Source organism: Cavia porcellus, unplaced genomic scaffold (genome assembly GCF_034190915.1).
Source record: "Cavia porcellus strain 051 isolate PalLab524CR breed Dunkin Hartley unplaced genomic scaffold, mCavPor4.1 scaffold_1, whole genome shotgun sequence".
Classification (NCBI taxonomy): Eukaryota; Metazoa; Chordata; class Mammalia; order Rodentia; family Caviidae; genus Cavia; species Cavia porcellus.
The window spans coordinates 57,531,050-57,556,437 of NW_026947484.1; the positions used below are offsets into that span (position 1 = coordinate 57,531,050).

Sequence of the window (25,388 nt, forward strand, 5' to 3'; positions counted from 1 at the left end):
GGCAAGAGGATCACTTCAAGTTCGAGACCAACCTGGGCTACAAAGTGAGCCCAAGGCCAGCCTGAACTGCATAGCAAGAGCCTGTGTCAAAAAGACAAGAAAAAAAAAAAAAAAAAACTAGCCCAAGATTTCTAAAATAGGAAGTCAGAATCTGTAAATCACAGGTATTTAAACTCCAGGACACACCCTGGTTAATCAAGGATCAATGAAGTCACACAAATAAGGATGCATTGGTTCAGGAACAAGCACAATTTATTTCTATGTTATATTTCACACCACAAGCTGAACCACAGATGCTGCTCATCAGTGTGCTGTCCCCGGCCCTTGCTGCTGAGAAGCTTCTGGAACCTTCTGGATCATTCTGTCTTAAACTCTCCACTTGTATCCTATGGTGGGTCATGAACCCTGTGAGAAACTGACCAAAATTATGGACTCATTGGCAAGAAAAATGCACATGCACATAAGCACACAGACTCTGCAGACAATTATGAGGGGTTCCTCGACTCCCTGAAGCACACATCCTTGGACTCTCTGAAGATCCTCCTGGCCTACACCATGGCCTGCAGAGGGCAGCAGGGCAGCTGGAGCCCACACTGCGAGCTGCATTCAGGGAAGCTGGGGACACTGTAGAACTTGATCAGCTTTTTGAAGGCACTTTTCTTCAGTATCATCATCTCTTCTGGGAACCTGGAGAACAGCCTGACCCGGGAGGTTCCGCCATTCTTGGCCGAGCCCTCGGCAGGGAACAGCTTCTGGGCACTCACAGGCACACTGTTGCAACTGAGGGACCGAACCGTCTTCTTCTTATGCTGCACAGACAGATAACTGAACAGGAAAGAGGAGAGCTTGTGCTTGGAGACATCTGGGGCCTCTTCTGAAAAGCAGTCATCCAGTGGGTCTGCCAGGGTTTCAAGATGGCAGCCATCTTCCCTCCTCACAGGAATGGTGCCCATACGCTGTGGCTGCTTGATGATCTTCCGGGCCTGTGCTGGGTCATCTCCTCCTCCATGGACAGGGGGAAGGGGCATTCCACCAGCCAAGGTTCGGTAGCCTCTGGTTTGAGGGCTTGGCTGGGAAGTACAGTGCTGACTGAGGACCAGAGTGGCAGCATCTCGAATGAGATTCCAGTCTCTCAGGATGTCATCCCTGGTAGTGAACTGGGATGTCACTGTGAAACGAATTATCAGCTTGTTTTGGATGGTGGCCGGGATGAGGAAGAGTCGGCCATCTTTGGCTATTTCCTTTAACACACTTTCTGTGAGACAATTGGGACCCTGTTTGAAGGATAAAGAGAAGTGAAGTCTACACCGCAACTCCTGCAAGCATCCCTAGAGTCCCAGAATTTGTGTGTCCAAGTGACTCAGCAACCACTCAGCCACTCTGGAACACCAGACAACACCAGTCACAGAGACCACAGAAGATGGCATTACCTTTAGACGAAAAACCACCAGGCCAAGGTGCCTCTTGGCAGGAATTTCAAAGAAAGGATCATTTCTGACCAAGGATTCAAATATCTTCGCCATTTCAATACCCTGAGATTGTAAACATAGAAAACACAGATTAGCAATCAAACAAGGGACAAGCTGTGCATAAACTTTCACACATGGAATGGTTTAAACCAGGGACACCGTGAACCATGTAGACCTGATAGGCTTTGGCCTTCCCATCCTCTCCATTTATTTGATTTTGCTCCTATTCCTAACTGGACAACTTCCACCGGCTCCCTATTTCCTGTCACATCAGACAACTGTACCTCAGGGCAGTTTCACCTCACTCCAGGATCCAGAAGCCATGTGCTTTGTGATTCAGGCAACCTGGACTTCTGTCCTGGTTTCACGGTTTCTCAAGGGGTCAAGTGAGGGCCCAAAGGAGGCCTACACTCCTCATCCTCCATATCAGGTGCCTCACACAGGCAGCGTCTGCCAGGAGGAAGACACCATCCAGGCACTGAATGGACGGACAACCACCAGGCCCCATCCTATGCTGCATGTTCCCTTTCTTCTTCAGCATCTTTGCCTCTTGCTCCTTGAATGCCCTTTCACACCATTTGCCCTGACATTCCACAGAGAACACATTTCACGTACCACTCCCATGCCTAATTAGTGAGTATGGAGATTCCACTCGGGAGGATGAGAATGTTCTAGAAATAGGGAGAATAGTTGCCCAGAGTTCACTTATGGTCACACTGAGTTGTACGGTAAAGTGGTATCTTTTGTCACCAAAAGTTTAAAATTTTGTATCATCATATTACTCTTTCATTGACATTATATCATTTTATAAATTCCCTTTTTTTATTTTTTGAGAGAGGGTCTTGCTGAATCACTAAATTGCTTAAATTTATAATCCTCCTATCCCAGTTTTCCAGAGTGCTAGAATTACAGATGCACACTACCACGCCTGGGCAGAAAACAGGTCCCCCACTGCCACACAGGTTCCCCTGCCTGTGGTCCGCTTTCTTCTGCAAGGCATGCTCTTTTCCAGGACAGAGCAGAGGCCCAGGGGGAGGAGGTGCACACAGGCACCGTCTGTGACGCAGCTCCCTCTGCGGGCATCGACACGGAGGCCGAGCCAGGGCCTGCACACACCCAACTGGGAAGGCAAGGACGCCATATTCCCTTCCGTGAACAAAGGGACCAGGGCCACAGCAGCCATGTACTTGGGTTCACGTGTCGTCCACAGTGACTTCGTGCCACAATGCAGAGTTTGGGACGGAGACTCTAGGGCCCACCAAGCCAAAAGTAAATAAAAAGACCATCTGGTCTTTACAGGAAAAGTCAGTCCCACTCAAGGTGACGAGAAGATGATGATGAGAACAGATTATCATTCAAAGAAGACATGGGGAGGGGAGGACGGTGACATGTATTAGCATTAACTATCAGGCCCGCAGTCTTACAGTAACCTTCGGGAGGGATAGGATCAGCTTCCCGTTTTATAAATTAGGAAGGCAAACACAGAAAGATGAAGTAAGTCACCAAACAGTGAAGGGAGGAGCCAAAAGTTAAACCCAGACTCCTCCCGAAAGCAGACCTCCAGCCCAGGAGTGTACCACACAGCTCTGCGTGACCATCAGGAGCACGGCACAGAAAAGGAGCCCAGTCCTAAAGAAAGTGGGCAGTGTGGACCGAGCCCCAGCCTTGGTCCTGAGCCTTGCCCATCAGGGTGGCCAGGCCCACGGCGGCCTCGCCGTCAGACTCTATGAAATGCTCTGTTTTCCTAAACTACAGGTGCTGTGCAAGGAATAATCATTCCAGTCCAAGTCAATCTGAAGAGATGACATGAACTCCTAGCACACTGTTTTATTTTAAGCCTCGCCCTTGCTATTGCAGGATACTGGTAGCCTTGTAGCTCTGTCTCGTGTCACTGAGTGGGTGACCTAGGACACCAAGGTGACAGAGACCGGCACAGAAGCTTTTGGAGAAGCTCCCGGAGGGAATGAGGGTTAACCCGAGCATGCATTTTAGAGGGAGAAGATGACCCAGGCGAATGGCATGGTGTGCAGCAGGCTGGGCGGGTAGTGTCCACTCGAAGAAAGGGCTGACCATAAGATTCTGGAAGGCAGGCCCAAGACAGTGGCTGGCGTAAACAGCCGTGGGCAGTGGATGGGACTCAGAAGGTGGGGGCAGAAGGCAGTGCCTGGGAAGGCTGGTAACTGCCTGATTGCCCACCCTGCCCCATCCTCCAGTCGGAGTTTAAGGGTGGAGAAAGAGAACCAGGCAGCCAACGTCCCTGTCCCTCAGAATGCTGAGTGGCTGCTACTCCTTGGGCAAAGTCCACGGTTGATTCCAAATGTGAAATTACAGACATTAAGACTGCTCAGTCATGGCCTCAACTACTGTGGCATGTTTGTCACTACGAAGAAGGAATTTCCTGGGGGAAAGGTGACAAGGGATGGACACCCCTAGCAATAAAGAGTGCGTCCCTGGGTCAGGGTTAGCCCTGCCGCTGTCACGGGTGTTGGTGGCCTTCCCGAGGCTCTAATAGGAGCTGGAGTTCTCAGTGAGGTCCCATCTTTTCCACAAAGACCCTGAGAGGGGACCGTGCCAGGTCCCTCAGCTCTGTGTCCCTTTCTTGACACCATAATCATGCAGTCATTGAATGGAACTGGAATATGCTGTCCCTTGCAGGCCTTCCATAAAGATCTGGTGACACACTGCCTAGGACCAAGGAGGTCGGCCAGGCAGGGTCCTAAGAGTGATGGGAACCTGCAGCCAGCTGTGACATTAGGGCAAGTCCAGAAAGCCTGACCCCGCCTTGGCCACACACGCCACCCTCCAGTGTATTTCCTCTTTCTTGCTGCAGATCTCAAGCAGTGGCTCCCCGAGGTCCAATGACAAGGATTAGCAGGGAGGACAGATGCCAGGCAGCCCTCAGGGATTCACTGTGCTCAGTGCTCCTGAGTGAACAAAGAGACAGCCAGCCTGGGGAAGCCAGCCCAGACGCTGAGCCAGACAGCAAGTGTCCCCAGGGAGGGCCTGCAAAGCTGACATGAGGCTTCCTCCCCACGGAAAAGAAAGCAGCTCAGACTCAGCCCCACGACAAACGCACTACGTACGTGTCTGACGTGGGCTTGAAGATTCTTCACCCCGAAGGACCGAATCACGAACCACAGTTTAATAGAGCGAAACCGCCGGCTCAGGGGGATCTGCCAGTGCTACAGAGGAACAAGAGCCCACAGTTAGAGACAGGCTGCCTGCTCCCCAGGTGCAGCTGGGCATCATCTGCGGCCCGCCTTGCCCTCCAGGGACAGATGGTGTCACCATGACGCTAGGATCGGTTGCTAAGTAACCATCCTCGGCAGATTACCCAAAGGATGCTCTGCTGGTAATGGCAGCCAGGAGCCCCCTGTCCGCCAGCAGGATGAGGGGAACCCAAACCCCTAACCTTGCACTAAGGCGAAGGGCCCCTTGCTTCCAGGGTTACTTTAACTGTTTCATTCCAGCCCTAAAACTCAAGGCAGGAAAAAGGCGTTTTTGTTTTCTCTAAACAAACCTAAGTTCCTTGAATGGCAAAGGTTAAAGTTGTATTTCTAGGGCTGGGGATGTAGCTTAGTGGCATAGTGCCTGCCTGGCAGGCACTAGGTCCTGAATTTGATTACCAGTACCAAAAAAAAAGTTCTATTTGTATTCCTCCTAAAGTACACTGGTGTGATCAAAAAGTACAGTGAATATTTATGTCTGTTTAAATTATTACAATAAAAGACATGTTGCTGTCAGTCTCCCCTCAAAATGCTCCTTCTCCACTTTGAACACACGTAACCCTAGCATTTGTGGCACTTTCTGAGGCCATTCTGGACGCCTCTTTTCATTCCGTTAATGAGGCGTGATAAAAAATACGGTGACTGCCGCTGCCAGGTTCCATACCACAGAAAGACAGCTCATAGAATCATGACTCTGTGTCCTCACCCGCCTTATTCCCAGGATCTGGCACCATGTGACTTCTGGCTCTTCTCAAAGACAGAAAGATCATGAAAGAGAGATGTTTTAGCCCATTTAGGACATCAAGGCTGTCACGGCAGCACAACTGAAGACCCTCAGGGAGATGACTCACAGAACAGCTTCAGAAAGTGGCAAAGTGGTGAGATGGGGGTGTCGAGGGGGAGGAGGCGTTGGGAGGGGGACTCGTGGCCTTTACCGTAATGAATTTTTAGCACTTAACCACTTACCGTGCATTTCCATCACATTTCATCTAGTAGTTACAAGACGGGCCCTGGAGCCCTGCGGACGGAGTCTCTCCCCCAGCTGTGCCCCATTCCAGCCATGTGACCTCAGGCAGGACTGGCTCACCACCCATCCCCCAGACAGAAGGACAGTGCTCCCGGGAAGGAGACAAAGGTGGGCACAGAGAGCTTGGAGGAAGTCACTGGTCAGCGCTGGCTCTTTAGACCATGAGAGCTGCCTTTCCACCCAGGGCCCCAGAAGGCGAGGCGACCCTCCCTAGCCCCGCTCTCTGACCTGACTCTCCTGTGAGATCGTGGCCTTAGCAGCACTGCCCAAGCTTTCAGATTTCAAACAAGCACCGCAATCTCTGCCTCTTTTCCACTAAAAATGGCCCTTTGCTCTGGTGACCGAATTCAGAGCTTCAAGTTCAAAGGCACAGTTACTAGAGGTCTGAAAATTTTCAAACCAGCATTAGACCAGTTTCTCACATCTAAACACAGACAAAGGGTTTGGAAAACATACGGTTATTCTAATGAGCAAGGTGAGTTTTAATAACTTCTCTGTCAAAAGCCAAAAAGTATCTCCTGCTTTCTTTCTTCTTCCTTCTTTCTTTCTCCCTTTTCTTCTCTTTGTTTCTTCCTCTTTCTTTGTTTCTTCCTTTTCTTTTCTTTCTTCCTTTCTTTCTCTCCTCTCTTCCTTTCTCTTGTCCGTACCTCAGTGTTGGAGATGCACCTTACCCATGCTAGGCTGGACTACACAACCTCTCCCACAATTTCTGGTCACTGAAAATAAATATGTGCCTTGGCGACATTTGCCTCCCTACCAAAGGCTCAGCGTGTCCTCACACAGGTCCTCATCGTCATCCTCCATCCCACTTTCCCCAGCCTGCCCCCACAGCCATGGACCTCGCTGAGCACCAAGCCTTGGGTTTCCAAGCAAGCTTCCAGGGCCAGCAGAGGGCGCCAGAGCCCGCGAACACGACCACGCCCTGGGGTGGGGAACAGGCACCTACTCCACCTCTTCTGTGAGACCCTGCAGGAGCGCGTGACAGTGCTAACGGTGCTGGACTTGTCCCTGAAAGTGTCCCCGTGACTTCCAGATGGATGCAGCTAACTGGCCACTTGGTTTCAGCAGCAAATGAACAGGGAGCTGCAGAGATGACTTTAACTCTGGTTCTCTCTCTCAGTCTCTCTCTGTCTCTCTCTCTGTCTCTCTCTTGAGACAAGGTCGCACTATGCAGTTCACGCTGGACTTGAACTCATTTTGTAGCCTAGGTTAGCCTTGAACTCGAAGCGATCCTCCTGCCTCAGCCTCCCGACCCAGTCTTCTTTATTCTCAGTCCTTTCTCTTCCTGTTACTCTTCCAAAACCAATCCATCCTGACCCAGAAGGGTGACTCCACTGGACCAGGAAATAAGGACTTCTGAAGGCTGGCGTGGGCTCTCTGTCCACACGAGACTGTGCCAGCCTCCTCTAGGTCCCGCCCTGGTCCGAGTCTCCCCCACCGGGTTGAGACAGCCCTCCACCCATGGGGGTCTCTGTGCCACCAGAGAAGGGTAATGACGAGGAGGGGAGCTTCAGTGAGAGCAGAAACTAACCCTAACATTAGGGGATTCTGGGAATTAAGCCCTCCTCTCCTGGGCTTCTGCCCTCTTGTTGGCTGTGTGCAGAGCCAGGCTGAGCTTCTATCTAAGCCTGCATGCCCCAGAGCCCGGGTCAGGGTGGCTGGGAGGACGCCTGGGAATACCTCAAGGACAGCAGCTATCAGAGTCCTAAGGCTTTCTTCATGGACTTGAAAAGCAACTCCAGGGGGTCAGAGATGATGAGGAAAAGATAAGCACAAAGCAGCATCTTTATAGAAGCAAAAATAGTTAGGGCCCATCCCCCGGAAGGACCAGGGCTAGGAAAAGGTGCACATTTTTACAAGTTATCTGGGAAAGAGAAAACACTGTAAAGATCTCCAGACTGTGGCAGTGAACCACAGGAAGAGCCCGAGATGCTGTGGGGGATGAAGAGGAAAGCCAGCCTGGAATCCTAGACAAGCAAGGGCCAGGTGGTTACGAGGATCAAACACTACAGGACAATGGCATCATTTCATGCTCAGGAACAAAACCTGGCTCTAAAAATGGCTACGGAGAATTGTTTTTAGTGTAAAATTCCTGAAGCCAGGTAGCGTAGTGCATGCCTATAATCCTAGCACTCAGGAGGCTGAGGCAAGAGAATTGCTGTGAGTTCGAGGCCAGCCTGGGCTACCAGGTTCAAAGCCAGCATAAAGTGTATAGGGATACCCTGCCTCAAAAAAAAAAAAAAAAAAAAATCCTGAAAACTCACTAGAATAGAAGTGGAGATAAAAGGACCACCGTTTGCCTATCTTTATTCACCTCTGGAGGGGCTTCTCTCCCCTGGCAAGTCCCCACCTGCAATTTCTATCTGAAACTTCTCAAGTCTCCAGGAAGCGTGAGCAGATACGAGAAAGCAAAGAATCAAGTGGAGCTGCTATTTTAGAGATCAAAGTCCCTCCAGTTGTCAAAAAACAACAACAAAATCACCACCCCTTCCCCAAGAATGTCTTCCCGGACATCACGTGCTGCCCTAGTGCTCCGAGGCACCAGCTTATTTAACCAAGGCAGCCAGACCAGCGCTCCCATCTCCACTCTCCAGAGAAGGAACCCCAGACGCAGAATCAGGCTGGCCAGTGGGGAGCAGGACTCCGACATGGGCGAGCTGGTTTCAGCACCTGAGTGGCTGACGGTTCAGTGTGTGGCTTAAAAGAAGGCCTTTCAGGGGTACGAGACCCCCCCACTGCCCAAGTGTGCACCACACCGGCACTGTGCTAAGTGGCCTGCATCTGCATCTCCAGCTGGGCCCCACAGCACCCTGTGAAATGGATGCCACTGTTCCCCGGTTGCAGATGAGGGTACCGGGGCTCCAAGAGATCCAAGTTTCCCCAGTGACCGTGGGCTCCAGGCTCCCCCAGTGATGCTGCATGCAACATATTTATTTATGTTCCTCTCACCCCCAAAAGCCAAAGGAAGAACTTGTCTTGTGTGGCCCAGGCTGAAGGTGCAGGGAGGAGCTGCTGAGTGCGAGCCCCCAGAAGGCCACCACCTGCCTACTCACAGCCACAGAACTCCCTGGAGGGACTCTGCCCCAGATGCCACTGGGAAAGCACCCCAGAAGGCTTCTTTCCTTTCCAGGGGTGCTCCCTGCTGCCCTGCTCCGAGCAGTGACAGGGAGAACACGCCTAGGAATTAAAAAAAAAAAAAAAAAAAAAAAAAGCTCTACAAATACGCAGGAAATTTGCACACTGCCTCAAAGCGTGTCTCAGTTTGCATCTGCCTATGTGAAACTGGAGGCCAAGGGGGTCCCAGGGTGGCATTCCAGAGCACGCTTCCAGCTCCCAGCGGGTGACCTTCTCAAAGAGCTGCCTGCCCAGGCCACAGGGATGGATGTGCGATGGTCCTGCGTCTCCAGCCACTCACCATGAAGTCGGTGGCCGTGCCCGAGTTGGCATGCCTGAGGTAGACAGGGTTCACGCTGAAGGTCTGCTGCAGCTTCACCTTGTCCTTCACCCTGTGGGGTCCCAGCGGGCGTCAGGGCCCAGTCCCTGGAGGGAGCCAGGCTCTCCCTGCACCCTGGGCCCGGCCACCGCACTCACCAGAACCCGGTGCAGTCGAAGTGCACCATCATCCACTTGGACGGATTGAAGGTGAATGAGTCGGCGAAGTCAATCCCCTTCAGGAAGTCACGGAACTCAGGGCACAGGAAGGCTGTGCCCGCATAAGCAGCATCAATGTGGAGCCACAGCCCCTCCTTGGCACCTGGGGAGGCAAATGTCACCTGCTCGCCACCTCTCGCCTGGCCCAGCTGGGGGGTGGGCTGCAGGAGAACAGCTAGAAAGGGGCACAGCTGGAGAGGATCCCAGGCTTAGCGCAGCGGAGATGGAGGGCAGGTGTCACTGTGACAGGTGGGGCTGGACGGAGCAGCACTGGCCCTAGAGGACAGTCTACAAAACCCCAGCCCAGCCTTTGGTCTCTGTGGCCTCTCCCTGGAGCATCCCAGCACAGAGGACAGCCTCCCACTGACCCAGAAAGCAACCCAGGAGGCGTCTCTTGTTCTCAGCGGGTTTCTTGCTTGAGGAATGAAGCAGTGTGGGTTTTTCCCCTCAGGATTCCCTATCTCTCTTCCTTTTCTGGAGCAGAATAGACCTGCTCACAATGTTTCCAATGCATTGAATAAATTTCAACATACAAGGAAACCTGATTTTGAGTGTCTCCAGGAGGCTGTGCTTTAAACGCTTTAGCCACAGGGTGGCGCTCTTGGGAAGTGGCGAAACCTTCTAGCATGAGGTCTTAGGTCATTTTCCGGCATGTCCTCTAAAGGACCCTGGGCTCCCTGAGCTTTCTCTCTCTCCCCTCTCCCTGCCTTCTGGTGGTGTGAGCAGTTTTTCCAAACCTGCGCCTCTACCATCAATGTTCTGCCTATGCCCAGGCCCCAGAATGCCAGGGCTAACCAGTGACGGAGTGGAACCAGTATTTTGAAATGTATTCCTCGTCCTTCTAGCCAGACAGGGAGATACTCACAGATGGGGCCCAGCTCAGACAGGCAGTCAAACGCACAGACCCCCGTGGTCCCCAGCGTGGCACAGACCTGGAGGAAATAAAGGCAAGTTGGCTGGTGGAGGGGGCTCAGGGGGCTCGCTGGCCCTGGGCAAGAGTGGCACATCTGCCCTGCATGTCCCACTGGAACAGTGGCTGTGTCACATCACATCCTGGTACTGCTGCCTACAGTGGGAAATGCAAGTGACACAGCAGCCTGGGCCATATGTATGTGTATGTTTCAAACACTAGTTTCCCAAAGCAGGATATCCTCATGAGTACACGCAGGTAGGTCCCTCTTCTCTCCTAACCTGCAAAGAGCAGCTCTCGCTTGTGAATCATTTGCTCCCCGCCCCACCCACCCACCTACCCACCCTCCTCATCCCCACCCCCACCCCCGGTCCAGACTGCAGCCAGCTACACACCCACAGAGCTGCCCTTACTCTGGAGTCCTATCCTGCTGAGCTCAGGACTCAGCCCAACTCACAAACACGGGCACCAGGCCCCTCCGCCTGTCCTCCTGGATGGCCTTCTGGAGTGCTTCCCCTCGGAGAGAGAAGTTGTCATCCACAGGCAGGAATCTCATCTTCACGAGGGAAATCAAGCCCGCCTTCTCCACCGAGGAGTGAGCCTGGGGTGGGCCGGGAATCTCATTAGCAAACGGAACTCTGGGTGAACCCACCCAGAAACTGCCAGGCTGAAGACAGGGAGAACCAGACACAAACACTGGAGCTCCCCAGGACCATAGTCCCAGCCCATGCTGCCCTGCACCCCTGTGCTGGGGGCTGGGAGGACATTTCTGGAGGACACAGCCTCTGGGAGCCTAGGGCCACACAGTGCCTGACACTTCACCTGGTCAGAGGCGTAGGCCACCAGACGGGCATTCAGAGAGGAATCGTCCACCTCAGGCTCTGACTTTTGCATCTCCAGGATTTTGTTCTTCCTCGCTGCCAGGAGAGCGATCAAGGTGGACTCACTGACCGTGCTCTGCAGGGGTAGGATTACCAGGCTGTGCACTCTGGCCAAGTGTCCCACGATTAAGTTCCCCCTGCGTGTGAACCTGTGTGTGTGTGTGTATGTGTGTGTGTGTGTAACAGCCATTCCCTAAGGGGCCCTCCACCCAACTCACACACCTACTGTGCATTCTAAAAGCAAGTTTGTGTCTAATATCAACATCTCTAGACCAAAAAGGAAGAGAAAGAGAAGCCAAAGAAAGAGAGAAAGAACGTTCCAGAAACCAGAGGAAAAATGCTCCAGAAACCAGAGGAAAAATGCTCCAGAAACCAGAGAATGTTCTAGAAAGCAGGGAAAGACTGTTCCAGAAACCAGAGAGAGATAAAGGAATATTCTAGAAGCCAGAGAGAGAGAGAGAGAGAGAGAGAGAGAGAGAGAGAATGCTCCAGAAACCAGAGAAAGAAAAGAATATTCTGGAATGTTCCATCTTTCATGTTTATAAGGCTGCCTCTCATGCAGAACTTACTAAAAACAAAACTGCCTCAGGAATGGAAGTGGAGCTCACAGATGGTCACCACGCACAAGGTCCTAGGTTCCATCCCCAGCACAGAAAGAAAACTAAAGAGAGGAGAAGGAGGGAAAGGGAGGTGAAAGGGAAGGGAAAGAGCAGAGAAAAAAAAAAGAGAGGGGGGGGGAATGAAAAGGCAAAACCCCTAAATGTAGTAGATATGGAAATGGAGCTTGGGAAGTCCCAGAGAGAAGCAGCCATGAGAGAAGCTGGCGAGCTGGCCTTGGCTTTGCCGTCAGTGGCTCCCATGACCTTGCAGTAACACTGCCCCCCTCCAAGACACTGAAACGGCAGGTGCCTCCTGAAGCTGCCTCCAGGAGGGGAGAGAGGACTGGATTTTCCCAGGTCATGCCTGGGGTGCCCTGGGGCTTCACCACCACCTGCTCAGGAGTCTGGTGATTTCCTGTCATTCCTGGCATGGCCTTGGGGTCTCTGCTACTGGAAATCTTCAGGTGACCCACAGCGGTGGAACCCCACTAAAAGCTGGGTAGACGCTGGTCAGAGATATTCAGTGACCCATGATGACTGTGTAACCAGAAGCCAGCATGGTAACCACCCTCTGGGGCAGCCCGGCCTACAGTTCACGGGCTCTCACCTCCTGTCACCTCCCGGGCCTCACCAGGCACGGCTCTGAGATGGTCACACTTCTTGTCCTACTACAGACAAGGACATGGGTGTGGTTGGTTGAAAGCGCAGTTTGGCTTAGGATGGGCCTGGGTTGGAATCTCCCTTCTCCTGCTTGCCAGCCCTGTGACCTAGGGCAAGCTAGGAAACCCCTGAGGTTTCCTTGGCTTTCCGGAAAGCTGTGGGGGTTAGCACAGGGCTCCTCAGCCAATGAGCTGAACAACAGGACCTATGCAGCAGACACCGGGCCTGGCTTCCCTGGGAGGACACCAGGGCTGTGTCCACAGCAGGCACCTGTTGGCTCCGCTGTAAGGACGGCATTTTAACCTCACTCCCAGGCCTGAGGCAGGAGACATGCAGCAACCTTGTGGGGTCACATCTGTGTTTACATGACAGAAGAACTCCTCTCGCCCTCGCATCCATTCTGGGGCTATTTGTTTGTTTTTGTCTTTTTGAGACAGGGTCTCTCTATGCAGTTCAGACTGGCCTTGAGCTCACTCTGTAGTCCCGGCTTCTCTCAAGCTTGCAGCAATCCTCCTGCCTCAGCCTCCTGAGTACGGGGATTACAGGCATGTGCCACCACACCCAGCCTCACATCTATTCTTCAGGACACCTATTACTATTTCTATCCTCTAGATTAGAAAATCAGGAAAAGCACACTACAGAAGGGTCAAGAACTCGGGGTCTCCAATGCTACCACACCCACAACGTCCTATACGACTACAGTTTTAGTCTTGGAAAAAGAAATAGCTGAAGGATCGTCATCTGACAACCACCCAAAGACAGGGCCAGGGCAAAGGGGACTGACTTTATGTTGCTCATGTCCTTCACCTCCATCTAGGGGCAGAGGAGGGGGCTCTCCTCGCCTTCTCTTATCCTGTTTAACCTTGAGGTACAAAATGAGGCAACACAGTACAGTGGTCACAGCATGAACTAAGAAGCCTGAACCTCAGAATGCTAGGGATGTGGAATCCTATGCTGGCTGTCTCTTCTCTCTCAAAGAAGGGGGGTCAAGGGCAGCAGCTGTGTGAATCAAGTGGGGGCAGAGGTGCCGGTAACCACAGTGACGTAGTGTCCATCCAGGGACAGGACAGTGGGGGTAACGCATAGGAAATGCGCAGCCCAGGAGGGAGCTGGTGGGGGACTCTGACTTTCCTATCATCACAAGCCCCTGTGCCGGAAGGCGGGTGTCTCTCAGGCACCTGCAAGACGCCACCACCCTGGCTGCTGGGGTGCCCATGCAGGAAGTGGTCGGGGAGTCCCAGCATCTTGGCCAGCCAGTCCATCATGTTCATCTCCAGCTCTGTGCACGCAGGGCTGGAGGCCTGGGAGGGAGAGGCGTTGGGTCAGTGTGGCCCCCAGCACCAAGATGCACCCCCCAACCAGCCCCAACCTCACTGGGGTCTCCTGAGTCCCTGAAAGACCCCATGAGCTGTGCTTTCGATCCCAAGGGAAAGATTTTTTCTTTTTGACTGAGAAAATACAATAGTCTGTCCTGGATATAGGAAAAAACCCCCAGTAATCCACTCCTCGCTGTACCCCCTTCCCCACCCCCCCTCCTGTGAAAGATCAGGCTTGCAGCACAAGGACATTTGTGGTGGCTTGGGTATGGTTTGCAGCTGGCTAGGGAGTCATGAAGGGAAGTTTTGGGGTGCATCGCCAGGGGAAGCTGTGACCCAACAGTCACCAAAGTGCTTAGTCATGGCTGCAACTGTAGCAATCACCAGATCTGGGTTCAAATCTCCTCTGTGTCTCTGTATGCAGTGAGATCCCAGCCAGATAAGGAATTTACACTTCAGTTTCCTCATCGGCAAGGGGAGCCCAACCTCGTGATCCCATAGGATTGAAAGTTTAGATGGGACCATCCAAAGGTTAGGCCTCAAGAATGCAGCCAGGATTCCCCTTGTTAGGATTTTTTATTTTTAATTGACCTTGCTATTATTTAACAGGGACCCCCATTGAGGGACAAGAGGGGCCCTGGGTGCCACTTCCTGCCACCTACCCCACTGCTAGTGGTGACGACTGTGTCTACTCACCCAGGTGAAGCCCAGGCAGTTGATAGCGTCGGCCAGCATGTCCCCCAGCAGGGAGGGCCAGGAGGTGAGGGCTGGGTAGTAGGCGTGCATATGGGGGCTCTGCCAGTGCACTACCTGCAGGGCAGAGTGCGCACATAGTTGGCACCGGGGGCTCCCAGAGGTGCTCTCCCTTCAGAGACCCTCAGGGCAGGAGGAAGCCACTGCAGGGAAGCACAAGCATCTTCAGAGCAGACACCTGCATGACACAACTCCAGAAGATAAGGCTCCTTCACTGGCACCCATGCCGCCTCTGTGGCTCCTAGTCTGAGCTGCTCTGCAGGGCAGCTTTGCACACACAGAGAGAAAACGGAAGCCCTCGAGCTGGTGTCGGACTCCACTGCTTACCCCGGGCAGCCCCTACCCGATCACAGGACAGGACGGAAGCTCCAGGACAGACAGCACATTTCCCATCCCAGTTCTCGCAGAGGGCGCCCAGAGCAGGGTGCAGGCAGCTGGGGAACAGGGTGCGAAGCTACCCAGAATGGAGGGAGTCAAGAGAGCAGAGGACGGCGAGGAGGGGCGCCCCGCTCAGAGGCCAGCCTCCAGACGGACTGGTGACCACACTCAAAACTGGACACGCGAGAAGCTAGACAGGCAGAAAGGGCCCCACGGGTCTCCGGATGACCCCTGCGGCTCACCCCCTCGCCCCATCTCACTTCTCCCCATCCGCTGCCCTGCAGGGCCCAGGGTGTTTCTGCACCTGTGTCTCTGGGCAACGCTGTGCACTCTGCAGGGAGCCGGCCCCACAAAGGGCCCACCCAAGTGAACCTGAGCACCGAGGCCCTGTGTCGGCCTGGGTCTCTTTTGTTCCCTCCAAGGTGGACTCAAAATGAGGACTCTGCATCTCATAATGCCGAGGTGTCTCCTACACCTGCCTCAACCTCACTTTCTCATCACAAAATACAGTCCAGCGCTCCTCCATGCACAGTAGAGGAGATCAGCACAACGAAGAGTGCTCATCTCAAGGGGAAACTCATGGCTTGGTGGCGGGCCCGCCCCATGTCCCCTGGGTTCCTTTAGGGTTCACCACGTGGGAGGCACTGGAGGCATTAGCCACACCTCTTGCCTTTCACCCTTCAGCACCATGAGTCCTAACATGGCTCCGCTGCTGAGATTGGCATCGCTACAGAACGCTCATGTCTTATAGTACAGAGACAGAGGGCAGAGGGCAGAGGACAGAGGGCAGAGGGCAGAGGGCAGCAGCAGGACACAAACACCAGACTACCTGCTCCGGAGCCCAGACACCTAATCAGGACCTGTCTCTTGTCTCTGTCTCTGCTTCTCTCTGTCTCTTTCTCTGTCTCTCTTTTCTCTCTGTCTTTGTCTCTTAATCTCTCTCTGCCTGTCTCTGTCTCTCTGTGTCTCTTTCTCTTTCTCTTTCTCTCTGTGAAAGGGTTGCTGGCCCAGACCGGACACTGTAACCAGAAAAGCCACAGCCGGAATTAGGGAGCTCCTGCCTCCCCCACCCCTAGAGATTTACTTGTAACCCTATACCCCCACCCTTCGAAACCTGCCCCTGGCGCCAAACGTGTGCCAATGAAATACCTGTGCATCTCTAATGGCCTTAGGGCACTGCCCTAAGCTTAGGCTACTTATATTCCCCCACGCCACGTGTCCAAGAGAGAGATCGCCAGATTCCAGCGGCCAGCACGCCAGTCCTCTCTCCCCATGTTCCCGGAATAAAGGCCTCTTTTGTCTTATACTCCTCAACTTTTGGAAGCATTTTTCATCCTCTGAAAATAATCCTATCACTCTGTCTCTTTGTTTTCCCTCTCTGTCTCTCTCTCTTTCTGTCTGTCCATCTATCTCTCTCTTTCTCACTCTCCCTGCCCCCACCCACCTCCAGCCATATGCAAATTCCCAAGTAATGTTGTGTTTTCTAACTAAGGATCGAACTAAAGAAGAAGGAAAACTTTCCTTCTCTTAGCATCTAGAGGTGTAAATGTGCAGCTGACTCAAGAGAAAGTGAGCTGTATATATATATATATATATATATATATATATATGACAGATAAGATCATTGTACTACTAATCTCTATTCATCTGGTTTGTGCTTACATTGTTTGATCAAGTTTTCACGTCTATATCTTGTAATCTGAGCAACTGCTTTGAAGATAACAATATGCAATGTATAAACCATTGTTAATCTCCTATTATCTTGTTTTGAAATTCAGTATCATCGTTTTTTATTCTTTTTGCATTTTAAAATTTAAAAAAAGAGAGATATCAGGGACCAGCTACCTTCGGGTGCCCCTGGGCAGGCAGGCAGGAGACTCTCAGGGGAGAGTGTGAGATAAAAAAATTGGGTCCTCATTATCACTGTGCTTAGTGACAGTATTTTGGAAACCCCAGAAAAGGCCTTCCACCTCGGCCCTATCTGGAAGTACTTATCTGCTCTTGCAAGATGCACAAGATAAGATAAACTGGAACAGTCTTTATCCAAACAGACAGACCTCAGCCCAGACCAGCAAGATGCCCCGGCAGCCTGGGGACGCCGGGCCAATGAATCAGCTCGACTTGGTCTCTCAGGACTGGCACTGACCATCTCCCTCCGGACTACAGTTAGCCCCGGACCAGAGACCAGAGATAATCTTATCAGGGCGCAGCCTTTCTGGGGAAGCTTTAGTGATACTGACATTTTCAAATGATGCTTGTGAAACAGATGAGTGGCCAAGGAGAAAGAAGCCTGGGCTTCCTGCTCTGGGTGGGGGCCTCTCCCCGTCCTGCCCCTGGTGGGTTTCTGTCCCCTTCAAGGCCAGAGGTCTGGGATGGAGATGGCAGAGCTCAGCTTCCAGACTCACCAGCCAGCCTGGACCCCGGCCTCAGCAGATGGAGGGAGAGATGTCCAGACCGGACAACAGACAGCAGCAGAAAGAACAGAGCCTTCTGGTCAGCCTGGCTCAAGCTAAAACTCCAGACCTGCTGGATCTTAATTCTGTGGCTCCAGGTCATCTCTCTAGGCCTGATTCCCCGTCTGTCCATGGGGGTCACCAAAGGCCCTAAGCAAGCTGGCCTGGGATGCAGGTGGGATGGGCCAGGTGATGTCACTAGGAGACAAGGGCCTGATGGTCCAGTGTCCACACAGCTGGCACAGCTCAAGCCTGCTCCCACCTGGCTCCCATTCCAGGCTGTGCCCCTGTCACCAAAAGCACCAGCAGTTCCTGTCCCTGAGGAGAGCTCAGTCATCAACCTGCCTGGGGAGGAAAGTCCCAAGTTTACCTGGTAAGGCAGGAGAGGCCAGCAGGGCCACCTGGGTGACAGCAAGAGCGTCCATCCTCAGGGCCTGAGTTCCCCACCTCCTCTCGTCCCTTTGGCATGGGCCCAGGGGCTGTCCCCAGCTGTGCTGTCCTCCACGGTCCTTTTCCCTCGCACGTAGTTTTGGAGGGATGCAGTGTGAGGCAGGATCCCTCTATGCAGCCCTGGCTGGCCTCAGATCCACAGTGATCCTCCTGCCTCAGCCTCCCAAGTGCTGGGATTACAAGCATGTGTCCCCACATCTGGCAAGCCCCATCTTCATTTCTCCTCCCACTCCTTAAATGGCCACGCTTCTGTCAGGCAACGACTCGGGGTGCAGTCCTATCCCCCCACCCCACTCAGCCCTGCAGACAGCCAAGCAGCAGATCCCCGCTCCCACACTGCCTCTGGCTCCTGACAGGCACGGGAGACAGATCCGATGGTGCGGGTTGTGCAGTGACTGAAGCATTCCTGGTCATCCTGGACCTATCCAGTCCACTACCCCTACCCGCGTGCCCCCAGATGCCCCATTGTCTCCCCGCGGTTGCGCTGACTCACCCCAGGCATGATGATGCGCTCGATGTCCCCAAAGATGCTGTCCCAGCTGTCGGGCTCCTCGGGGGCGCTCTCCGGCAGCTGGGCGCGCAGGTAGCCAGGCTGCACATCCGGGGTCACCCGCCTGTCCCGCACGGTGCTCAGGTACTGGCAGATGTAATCCACCATCTCTCTACCTGGACGCAGCAGACAGCCCAGTCACAGCCTGGCCCGGGCCCGCGGGGTGGGGCCAAGGGCCGAGATGAAGAAAGAAGGAGACTGCGTCTTGGGCCCCGGGCAACCCGAGCCCCCCGCGCGCCACCTGGCTCTGGTCTTTGGAATGCAGAGGGTGAGAGATGCTGGAGGGGAGACCTGGTGCACGGCTGGGCACCGAGGGGAAGAGTTTCCCTTCTCCCCACACCACGCCTGTGTGCTCTCCTGCCTCTGTTCTGCAGGAAGAGAAACTTTGGACTCTGTAGTTCTTTGTATCTGAAAATGGTTACTCCTGGGGGTAAATGTGCACACAAGTCCTCTGTGGCTCGGCTGGGACAGAGTTCTTAATACGGAGCAAAACGGCCCACGTCCTTCTCTCCTGGGGCGGCTGTGACCGGGCCCCACGGGGCCCTCGGGGACTTCTTCCAGGATCTGATGAGCGCCCTAGGCACACACACATGCACACGCACATGTTCATACATGCACATCATGCACATTGTGGGCACTCATAGAGATTCCTGGAGTCCCTAAAGCCCATCTGAGATGCGCAAAGCACCTGCCCGGGCCCTGGGCAGAAGGAGCCTGCAGAGCACGCACACAAGGGCTGCGGAGTAGCTCAGCGCGGCCCTCCCCCGGGGGCCCTGCAGGTCACCTCCTCCTGCCCCTGCGGCTCTCCAGGAAGCCGGCTCAGCCTTCAGTGCTGCGCTCTGCTCTCTCTCTCCCTCTCCCTCTCTGCCTTGTGAATCTCTTTCCATACCCAGTACCCTTCCTCCCTATGGTCCTTTTTCCTCTGCAAAAAGAGGAGGAAGAGGAGGAAGAAGAAGCCAAGGAAACACAGAAGAAAGAGGAAGAGGAGGAGGAGGAGGAGGAGGAGGAAGAGGATTTTGATATCCTCTCGGTGCATCTCACACAAAGCTCTCACGAACAGAACCAGCCCCGAAACAAGCTGCGAAGTCCCAGAGGGATTTCAGCAGCCGGATCTGGGATCACACACTGTAACCCCATTATTCAGGGAGGCTGAGGCAGGAGGATAGAAAGTCCGAGCACAGCTGAGGCCACAGGGACTACTCCAGGCCAGTCTGGAATTCAGCAAAATCCTGTCTTAAAAATCCAAAACACACACACACACACACACACACACACACACACACACACACACAAAATCCAAAACACAGACAAACAGAAAGATCCCAGCACATCTTCTCCTCTTCTCCTCTTCTCCTCGCTCTCCCTCAACACTCACACCTCCCAGGCTCCTCTAGGGAGAGGCCAGCACAGCGCCACACGGGGCCTGTCCCCACCTATCCAGGGGCATTGGCTCTGCTCCCCGCCCAGGGCAAGACCCGGCGGGCACTTGCTGATTGTCCTGGCTGTGGCAGACCCCATGGAGGAGGGGCACAGCAAGGGTCCACACAGGGTCGGCAGTCACCAGCCAGGGTTAAGGAAAGGGACAGTAGAGAACCAAAGGGACAATGTCCCGAGGTGTCTCAGAAGATGGATTATCCCTCCCCACATTCGTTGGGTTGGAAATCCTGATGGGCTATGTTATGGGAAGGTAGAGAGGAAAGGCAAGAGGACAGGGAGACTGCAGCAAAAGTCAGAAGCCTTAAGCCCCGACCCCATGTCCCCTCGCAGGACAGCAGCAATGCTCAGACCCCAGCCAAATGACTGCTTGGTCCCAGGGCGCCCTGGGGCTGGGCACGGTCCGGCCACCTCACCTCGCTGCCTGTACTCCTCGGACTCCATCGTCTCCTGGGCTCGGGCACCTTGTCTCAGACCACACACGGGAGGTGGAAGGAGCCAGAGAGCTCAGAGCTGCCACTGTCCTGGGTGCCAGCTGCAGTCAGAGGCCCTCATTTAAAGGGTTGTCTGCGGCCAAGCCCCGCCCCACAGTCCCCGCCCCAGGCTCCACTGGCCCCGCCCCTTTGCTCACTGCCCCACTCACACCCCCACCACCACCACCACCACCACACCCCCCACCACCACCACCACCCCCACCCCGTCCCTGTTGGATCTGTGACCTCAGGACAGAGGCTACCACATAACACCAGGCCCTCAGCACCCCAAGCCTGCAGCGGGGCTAAAGAATGCTGCTGTTTCTAGAGTTCAGATGCGAGCCCCAGCTTGGACACAGCCCCAACTTAGCAGCCTAAGACAAGACCAAGGCCAAGGCCCGAAGCAGCCCCAGAGACTCATCTGACACCTGTCACTGCTCCCCCACCAGCTGCAGAGCACACAGAGCCAAGGACAGCATGGGGGGAGCTGGGCCTGGCCTGGCCAGCTCTCTGGGGCCAGCCCAAAGTGATGGGCCTACACGGTGGGGTGTCTCTTTAGTATTACTCCATGGCTCCCTGGATCCTGCTTCTTTAGCTGGCTACAATAACTTGACCTAAAATAGACTAATAGAAGAGTGGGGGTGGTAATTCCCAGCGCTCAGAAGGCTGAGGCAGGAGGATCACAATAAGTTCAAAACCAGCCTGGGCTACATAGTGAGTCCCAGGCCAGCCTGGGCTACACAGCAAGACCCTGTCTTAAAACACAAAACAAAACAAATCTTTGGACTAACAGAACAACTGTATTTAATTACATTAAGCTAAGAGTTCCCCCCACCTCCTGCCCAAAATATGAAACTCTAGGTGAAAGTAAATAAAGTTCATGGAGCAGCCGGGGCTGCAGAGGGGAGCCTTGGGGTTTGTGCAGAGTGGGGGTCACATCAGGCACAGGTGGGCGCAGGCAGGAATTATGTGGGGAAGTGATGCCCCAAGTGCGGATGCCACGTCTCTCTAGAGCTGAGAGTGGCCGGGGCACCCCCTTCCTGCTGTGGGCAGTTTCTCCGATGTGGGTTTCCTCTGGCCCGAATGTCCCCACAGAAGGGAAGATAGCACCCCAGCTGATGCCAGCCCCCAGCTTCTCAGAATAGCCAAGACTGTGTTAACCAAGCATATTTTGGGGTGACATTGCCCCTCCCCCCACTGGCACACTTTGGGGACCTGAGTGCTGAGCCCTGGGCTGTCACAGGACACCCAAGGCCCTGTGAGCTCTGGGGGACAGGAGCATTTGCTGTTATCAGGAGCCCCTTTCGCTGCTCAGGAGGCTGAGGCAGCAGAATCTCTTAAACCCCTTTGACACCATCCTGGGCAAAACACAGAGATGTCCCTGCCACAGTGAGCCCTTCTGGTCACCCCTGAATGAGGAGACCAGTGAGGTGACATACACCAGTGCCCTATGTAGCCTCAGGATGGGCGCAGTCACTAGAGAGAGCCAAGGACAGAGGCTGAGACCCAGGGCTGCTGACTCATGGCGGCTCCTGGACACTGCTCTCTGCTGCCCTCCCCACCATGGTGTGCCATGGGCTGTGGGGAAACCCACGTCCCTCTGATCAGTGCAGCACCATGTGTGAGAGACAGGAAAGACCCACTCATGTTTCCTTTACAGAGAGGCCAGACTGGCGACTCAGCCACTCCCTCAGTGGGGTGTGGTGGCACACACCTGCAGTCCCAGCACTCTGGAGGCTGAGGCAGGGGGATGGCCTAGAGTTTAAGGCCAGCTTGGGCTACACAGCGAAGCCCTGTCTCAAAACAACAAATCAATAAAAATAAACATTCCTGGTGGGAATGCACAACAGTAGAACCAGTTGGGAACACAGGCTGAAAGTTCTTCAAAAGGCTAAATGTAGATTTCTTTTCTCAGCCAGTGATTCCACGCCGGGACAAATATCCAGGGAAAGAAAAACGATGTCCACACCAAAAAACATAGGCACAAATGTTCCTAGCAGCACGAGGTATGGGAACCAGTCCCTTGGCTGTCAGTCAATGAATGGACACATGAAACGTGGGATGACCCTCACCAGGACCTCCCTCCAGGTTATGGGGCTGGGAGGACCAGGACCAGCTCACACGCACATGGCTAAGCTCAAAAGCAGTATGCCAAGCCCAAGAAGCCAGCAGCTCAGCCGCACCCTGCAGTGGCCCCACAGGAAATGTCCAGGAAGCCCAGTCTATGGAGACAGAGCAGATTCACAGTCCCCGGGATTGGGGCGCTGGGTTGACGTCTGGGGATGCAGGTCTTTGTTGCTGCTGCTGCCACCGCTTGGGCATGGAGGGGGCACCGATGGACACATTCTGCGATCGATTATAGTGACAGGTGTACCATGCCGCAGATACCCCGCAGTCATCTAATTACATGCTTACAGAGGCAGACTTTCATAGTCTGGTAACCGTAGTAAGAAAATAAAAAGCATTCCAGGCATACGAGGTTGTTAGTGAAAAAGTGACTTCGTGAATTTGCACTCCAGTGATACTGCCAGTAAATCTTTCATAGGAGCAAGTTTAGGACAAATAATAATATTGACAACAATAATAGCTGAAACTTACTTTATTTTATTTTATTTATTTATTTTGAGGCAGGATCTTACTATGTAGAGCTCACTACATAGCCCAAGCCAGCCTCGAACAAGTGTTGACCCTCCAGCCTCAGCCTCCTGAGTGCTGGGAGTCAGGCATGCACCACCATGCCGCCTAATAGCTGACATTTACTGAGTACATAAGAAAATGCAAGCACCAAGGTAAGTAGTGTAATGGAAAAGTCGCCGTTGTTTTCTCTTCAGCTGTTACCTCTGCTCCTGTTCTTTCTTCAATCCTGAAAATCCAATTAGCCTATTTTATTTACATTTTTTTTTTGTCTTTTTCCTTTTTATCGGTACCAGGGATCGAACTCACGACTGCCTGCTTACAAGGCAGGCGCTTATGCCGCTGAGCTAAATCCCCAGCCCAATTAGCCTATTTTAAACGTTTAATCCTATTTTGTATGTGTATGTATATACGTACACATATATACATATTTTTTTTTGTTTTCCATCTTCTCGCTGAGATTGTTTAGAATTTTTCTGACCTATTTTTGAATTCACTATCCAAATATATTTAACATGACTATAAACCCATTTACTGCTGTCTAATACCAGTTGTATGTTTTTGGTTGTAAACTTTTTGTTTGCTATTTTTTCTAGTCTTCAACTCTTCTAAACCTCAACCTTTCCCATCTGGAGCATAATAGACAATTTTTAAAAACTCCTACTTATAGCCAGACGTAGTGATGTGGTGACACACGCCTGTAATCCCAGCACTCGGGAGGCGGAGGCAAGTTCAAGTTCAAGATCAGCCTGGGCTACAAAGTGAACTAAAGACCAGCCTGAACTGCATAGAGAAACCCTATGCAGTGTCAAAAAGACAAAAAGAATTTTGCCACTTACCAATATAAGAAATGCCTGGACAGGTAGAGAGAGATCTGTTCTCCGACAGAGACTGTCGCCTAGCCCAGTGAAAATACCTCTCAGCTTTTTGAGTGTTCTGTTTTAAAATTCAGTAGTTACCTTGAAATTACATAATGAAAAATAAGTAATTTTGGATCATAAGGGAACCCTAAGGACAGTAGCAATGGGGTTCTTTTCCTACCTGCATTAAAATCTACTATGAAGCCTTGATAATTAAACTGACATTCAGGTATATGAAAGAACAGATAAAAGGAACACAGTAATTCCAATACGTACAGAAATTTAGCATGCAACAAACACAATAACTCAGATCAGAGACAAAAGGCAAACAAGTGAATAAATTATGCTGGAACAGGAGGGAGCCAACTGGAAGGAAAGCAAGCTGAGTCCATTCTTTGCACCATGCACTTGAATGAATACCAAAGGTCGCAGATTTCCATGTAAAAAATAAAAGCAGACAGGTACCCAAAACTGCCCCTGCAGTCAAGGTGCCAGACAGTGTCACGGAGATGGGCTGGTGTCCCAGCGCAGCAAGCAGTGTGCACTTTTGTGTGTAAGTTACACCCCCATAGGGCTGTTCGAACACAGAGGAGAAAATTACATGAGGAAGATTTGGGAGATTTTCTAGACAACCTTAGAATGAGAGACACGTTCATAACTATGGCTCAAAAGCCGGAAACCGTAGATTCAATGTCTGTTTTAAAAATCCATAAGGAAGTCAGGTGTGGTGGCTCCTGGGCGTAATCCCAGCACTCTGAGAGACTGTGGCAGAGGATGGCAAGTTCGACCTCAGTTTAGCAATGTATTTATTAAAAAATTAAATGGGGGCTGGGGATGTAGCTCAGTGGCACAGCACCTGCTTGGCAAGCACAAGGTCCTGAGTTCAAGTCCTGGTACCAAAATTAAACAGAGTGAAGAGATGCCAGGTAAAGGGCCTGCTAATCTCAGTGAACGTGAACACTATGTGCCATAAACGCGAGCTAAGATTAACAGTATCGACAAGTGTGACAAGAAGAATTGAAGGAGGGCGGGAGAGGAGAGGGGATTTAAAAGAGAAATGGGTTGCACTCTGTGCAGGCACCAGCTCCCCACAAGGACTGTAAAACCTGTGTGCTGCAAATGTGTATTAACAAGACAAAAATTTAAAAGATTAAAAAATAAAAGGGGCCAAGGATGCAGCCCAGTGAGAAGACCCTGGTTCAATCCCCAGCCCAAAATTAGCCCTTAAGGAAGCTTGAGAGATAAATGCCAAATTGAAAAGAAATTCTCTCCGCTCACAGCAAAACGGTCCCACTGTCTCCGTATGGTGCAGATTTACAGGGGAAAGAGCTGGAACTGGAAAGGTAGAGGGAAAATAGGACAAGACCCCCACTTAGGTGGCAGGAGGGGCACCTTGTGACCCCAGCAGAGGCAGGAGGCCAGCTCTCAGTCCCAGCGTCACAGGGCCTTACGGCCAGGGATGGTTCCATTCCCTGGACAGGGCGTGGTGGCCTCCATCCTGGGGCCCCCCTGGCCTGGAATCTGCACTGGCCCCTGACTGTGGCTGCCCATCTCGGCTTCTCAGACAGATCCCCCTGGAGGACTGCGTTACTGCCAAGTATAAAAGGATGTCAAGCTGGATGTGGTTGTGCACGCCTGTAATCCCAGCACTTGGGAGGGAGGC

General features: G+C 52.7%; 1 protein-coding gene across 2 annotated transcripts; it reads right to left on the reverse strand.

Annotated features, from left to right (window-relative positions):
• Positions 1–234: 234 nt before the first annotated feature.
• On the reverse strand, positions 235–20,291 carry Hdc (histidine decarboxylase). 2 transcript variants are annotated; one of them, XM_063248558.1, is made up of 12 exons: positions 20,175–20,291; positions 18,268–18,440; positions 14,437–14,550; positions 13,603–13,725; positions 11,107–11,241; positions 10,742–10,885; positions 10,240–10,306; positions 9,315–9,477; positions 9,139–9,172; positions 4,553–4,651; positions 1,431–1,532; positions 235–1,274 (listed from the first exon to the last, which is right to left on the reverse strand). In XM_063248558.1, the coding sequence occupies exons 1-12, from the start codon at positions 20,200–20,202 to the stop codon at positions 549–551; spliced, it is 1,908 nt and encodes a 635-aa protein (XP_063104628.1). In that variant the 5' UTR covers positions 20,203–20,291; the 3' UTR covers positions 235–548. The 2 variants fall into 2 exon arrangements, with proteins under 2 accessions (XP_063104628.1, XP_003471915.1); XM_003471867.5 differs by having other exon boundaries at positions 9,139–9,229.
• Between the last annotated feature and the right edge of the window lie 5,097 nt (positions 20,292–25,388).

Coding starts and splice junctions, on each gene's coding strand:
- Hdc (XM_003471867.5), bottom strand. CDS start 20,202: ATGGAGTCCGAGGAGTACAGGCAGCGAG. Junction 10,886..11,106: donor TGGCCTACGCCTCTGACCAG/GTGAAGTGTCAG, acceptor GGCCCACCCCAG/GCTCACTCCTCGGTGGAGAA. Junction 9,478..10,239: donor GTCTGAGCTGGGCCCCATCT/GTGAGTATCTCC, acceptor TTGCCTCCCCAG/GTGCCAAGGAGGGGCTGTGG.